Source organism: Aptenodytes forsteri, unplaced genomic scaffold (assembly GCF_000699145.1).
Source record: "Aptenodytes forsteri isolate BGI_AS27 unplaced genomic scaffold, ASM69914v1 Scaffold199, whole genome shotgun sequence".
NCBI lineage: Eukaryota > Metazoa > Chordata > Aves > Sphenisciformes > Spheniscidae > Aptenodytes > Aptenodytes forsteri.
The window spans coordinates 31577-36381 of NW_008795921.1; the positions used below are offsets into that span (position 1 = coordinate 31577).

At 42.6% G+C, this 4805-nt stretch overlaps 1 protein-coding gene across 1 annotated transcript in view; it reads left to right on the forward strand.

Moving 5' to 3' along the window:
• The window catches only part of COG3 (component of oligomeric golgi complex 3), a 38845-nt gene that overhangs the window by 5136 nt on the left and 28904 nt on the right, over window positions 1–4805 (forward strand). Inside the window, exons 2-4 of the mRNA XM_009284907.1 lie at window positions 2108–2254; window positions 2800–2861; window positions 4526–4691. Coding sequence (XP_009283182.1) covers window positions 2108–2254; window positions 2800–2861; window positions 4526–4691 — 375 coding nt within the window. The remainder of the gene's footprint in view (window positions 1–2107; window positions 2255–2799; window positions 2862–4525; window positions 4692–4805) is intronic.

Sequence of the window (4805 nt, forward strand, 5' to 3'; positions counted from 1 at the left end):
TCTCCCCCGGTCTTTACGGGGCTCAACAGCGTTTTGCGTTCTAGCGGGGCTTCAGGCCGGCGGGGGCGTGAGCCCTCTTCCCCCGCTGCGCCCGCAGCCGCCTCCCCAGCCCGTCGCCCCGTTTCGCCTCCCTCGGGAGGGCTCGCCCTTCCTTCAGCCTTCCCGAGGTGCCCCGTGCGGCGGGGCGGGCCGCCCCCCCCCCTGGCTTGCAGGGGGTTTGTAGGCAGCGGTGGCAGCTTTCCTCTTAAAAATCCACGGGGCTTTCTCTGCCTGTCCTTAGGACTTCCCCCAGTTCATCAAAGTTTGTCCTCTTGAAATTGAGAGCTTTCCTCGTGGCGTTACGTGGTTCTGGCCCTCTTAATTGGATCCCGGTCAACGCGTAGCTGCTGGCGCTAATGTTATTTCCTGGTAAAACTTACAGATGATTCAACGAGCCGTATTAGGCCCGGAATAGTGGTAAAAAGCGTAACGATTTGTCGTTACCGTGGAAGATGTGGTCTCCCACTCAGTTATAAAATATCAAACTCTGACAAGGTGATTATTTATGAATGCTCCCTTGTCTGCAGAGGGAAGGGGAATGAAATGTTTGCATTTCTTAACTGCACTTTTCACGAGAGGTTTTGTATTTGAACAGGATCGTAGCACAAGATACAGCGCCATAAAATCAACAAAGTTGGCTCTCAGCGAGTGTCTGAAAGGTCAAAATAACAAAGGGGAGGGGGTAGGGCAATTCCTTCCTGAAATGCACCTGTTTCATTTCATGCTTCCTGGTTTCTTTTTTGTGTAAGCTGCATGCAAGTGTAAGTAAATATTGGCAGGCATCCAAAGTGATTGTAGAAGGTTGTGCTGCTACCGGAGGATGTTCTTAAGAATCTAAAACAGGCAGGGACTGTATTTGCCAGTCAGGACAACAGGGATGCCAAGACGTTGAGTACTTCAGCTGGTCTTGGCTCCTGCTGAAGTGGATTGGGACAGTGGCGTCTCAGCTGTTCTGAAAAAGCAGGCTCTGGTGGAGTCGTCTTTTCCTCAATAGTAGTCATGAGAGAAACCCTGGCTCCCCAGCTAGGGTCCTGCCTGTTTTGGGGAGCCGGGGGGGAGAGAGATGTGGAAGTTGAGCAAGATAGGTCAATCTGTCTTTTCTCAAATAGTTGAAATCCTCATTGTTCTTTCGTTGCCGGACTAGTATTACCAGGCAATGAATATTTTACCAAGCAAGTAATTTTCTAGAGAGATGCCAATTTGTATTTAAGTAGTGTTTTCTGTTTTTATGTTACTGGTGTTCTCAGTAATGGAAAACACTTTACTCGTCAAGTGAATTAAAAAAGGTATTACGTTAATTAAGAGTGTATAATGGTATTTGTTTTCTTGAATTAATTTCTTCCATATAAGCTAATTAATAGTCTCCAATCATACTTAAATACAATTTCTCTCAAGTTACTTTTTTCCATATTTTTCTTGCTTAAAAAAAAATCATTGTGGCCGATAATTCCCGTTCAGCAGAGCTATTCCTTGTCTTCTAAAAAAGCCTTTCTTTTTAGCTTGACTTTTTCATTAAAAAGCACTTGAAAGAACATGAAACACTATTTCCTGAATAAATTCTGGCAGTGTTAAGTCTTGAGTTCTCTGAATATCTGGCAAAAAAGTCTGAGAATTCCTGTGCGGTGGTGTTGCCATGTAGTGTAGACAATAGTGGCATTTATTTTTGCTTCTGCGTGCGTTCTGAATTCCTACGTTCTCAGATACTTTTCTAGTGCGTTTCTCTGGCTATAGAACCAGTTAAATTGGAAATGGAAGCATAGCTCATCAATATGTCAGGTACATATACATTCAGTTTCTGTTCTTACACAAATGTGTACTTATATAAAATGCTGTATAATATTTTCTGACTTTAAAAAAAAAATTGTTAGGTGTTTCTGAATATATAGATATGGTAGTTGTTGGTGTATTACCATATTGATAGATAAAATGTCCATTGCATTTGTTTCTTCAAAAGTAGATGCCTGTAATTTTCTTAAGTGGATGCCTTGGACTGTGTTATTGTAGTTGAGCTGAATATACTAATTCTTAATAAGTTCTCTAACTAAAGTTTGTGGGTTTTTGTGAGCAGCTTCCAATTGAAGATTTGTGCAGCCTAACATCCCAGTCGCTAACTGTTACGCTGACGGCTGCGGTGCCAGAATCCACAGAGGATGTCCTCTTGAAAGGATTTGCCATACTGGGGATGGAGGATGAAAGAATTGAAACAGCACAGCAGGTAAGTGATGCTGAATAACCTCCAAGTTGCGGTAGTCTTCTTCAGAGAGTTCTGTGGGTTTCTGTGTCTCTTGCCTAGTTTTTGGTGGGTTTGTTAAATTTTTTTGGCCGTTTTCAAGACGCATGAAGAAACTTGGGGAAAAAAATCATTGAAGTCTTAGCTCTTAAGTGACAGATACTTTTCCCATTTCCAGTGGAGTCATGTGAGAGAGTAAGGCACCCCTTCAGTAAGGTGGTGTTGCTCATAATATAGAAGAATGTCATGCCCCCTCCCCCGCTTTCTAACGTGACAGCCTTGTTCTTATGCAAATAAAACCAGATGAAATTCAGTCTTTCCCATTTTAATTTAGTGGAGGAATAGAACAGAATATTTCAGTTGGAAGGGACCTACAACGAGGAGTTATAGTTTGTTTCCTTGATTAATAATTCAGTTCTGAAACAGCTTTGTTTTTAACAAAAGCTCATCTTCATTTCATAGATCTGATTTTCTTTTTTAATTGATTGCATGTGTTATCTGTATTGTTCACACCATAAAATCTCTTCTAGTTCTTCTCCTGGTTTGCTCAGGTACAAACACAGATGGATCAAGATGAAGGTGCCAAGTATAGGTACGTGTTCTTCCTCAGTTCCTTTCACTGTAAGCAGTTTAAACCTTGAAGGACTTCATCTTGTCCATATAATGTTAGCGCGCATTTTGGAGTCAGCTGGCGGGGAACGGGGGAATGTGTTGGAACAGCTGAAGCTTTCCAAGGCTGTATGCCCCACTCTCATCCTGAAGGCTATTGCCCTTGTGGCAGAGCAGCTAAAAGGGACGCAGATTTCCTTCTGAACTGCCCGGTATATTAAGACAGCTTGAAATTAGTTTTGGCTTATAGACAGGCCTGTAGACAAAGGCAATCTTAAGAGCTTTCATATGCCTTTTCAACTGCCGCTGCTATTGAAATGGCATCCTCTGAGGGCGAGACTGTGTAAGCAGGTGTGACTGGTAGTCATTTCTGTTCTTGCCATTTGGTTCACCAGTGACTACGGCTGTGATTCTCTATCTGCATTCCCTGCATTCCTTGACACTTTGCTCAACTCTGTTTTTGAGACTTGACATTCTCATCTATTTTTGTCTAACTGACTTTTCCGTCAGGCTCAGAACCCCTTCCCACTGACTTTTGCAGTTACTCCTCAAGAGTCTGAAGTACAGCTGAATGGCTTAGCCAAATCTGCTGATTTGGCTTTTATGGAAACTGGCTTGTGTTTTGAGACTTTACAAACTTGCCCTTGGCCACAAAGTCCCCTCTTCTGTTTTCCTCTGCTTTTCTTTGGTCTGTCTCTTCCTCTCTTGCTCTGACATTTGAGGATGTGATGTTTCTTAAAAGCAGAGGTCTAGGCATATACTAAGCACGTGATCAGATCATTAACAACCTAAAAAGAGCAGCACCCTTGCACTTTGTCAGTTGACGTGTTCACAGTAGTGCACACAGATACTTAAGTGTGCCACGGATGCAGAATGGTTTGTAGGATGGCCAATAAGTAATTGTTTGCAGGAGGAAAATAAGTAAGTTCTTTGCCTGTTGTACACCAAAGGGTTGCACATGACTACAGAGAATTGTGATTTTACTTGCTGCTTTGTATGTGGTAAAGTACAGCTCAGAAGTTTTAGCTGACATCCAAGAGTAATTCATTTTAAATGATGTTTTAGTCAAGCTGAACGCTTGACATACATTTAGTGATCATTTAGAGTTTATATCTGCATTGAGCCTTAGACAAACTTGGCGACATTAGATACTGGATCTATTTCATGTAAGCCTCTTTCAATCCTCACAGTAAGTTTTGAATCCTCTGGATAATTTCAGCTACTTTAGGAGAGTAAAAGTAAATGGAAACTGAAAATTATATAGAAGAGGAGATGCCCCTATTGGAAGCAAGGCAGGTAGAATTTGGCTGCTAGCAGTAGCCTGCAGTAGTTGCCATGTTTGTGCTGCCCATTTAAACAGTATTTGCGTGCTCTAGACTAGCTGTGGTGCATGCTGCTTCCTTCTGGGTAGGCTTGCTGTAAGGAATGTCGGGGAAACGGAGTTACTGCAGTGGCTATTCCAAACCCTATAGCTCTGTTGTTTCTGCAGGTCACGAAACATCTCCTTATTGTGCACTCTTACTTGATGCAAGTGGTCTTTTGTTCCTAGAGAGGGAAAGGTAGTGGCAGTGTCCCTGCAGGCAGCTGGATTTGCAAATACAGAAAGTGAAATTTTACTTCTGTTATCTGTTGATTCTCTTTTTCTAGACAGATGAGGGATTACTTGTCTGGCTTTCAGGAGCAGTGTGATGCTATCTTGAACGATGTGAATAGTGCCCTTCAGCACCTGGAGTCACTGCAAAAACAGTATCTTTTTGTGTCCACGAAGACAGGAACGCTGCATGAGGCCTGTGAACAACTTTTGAAAGAGCAGGTAATCTTTGATGAGAGGATTACTGGAAACTTCTAAGATACCATAAACGAAAGTTTCTTTTTCTCGGGTGTCGTGGTTTAATCTCAGTCGGCAACTAAGCACCACGCAGCCGCT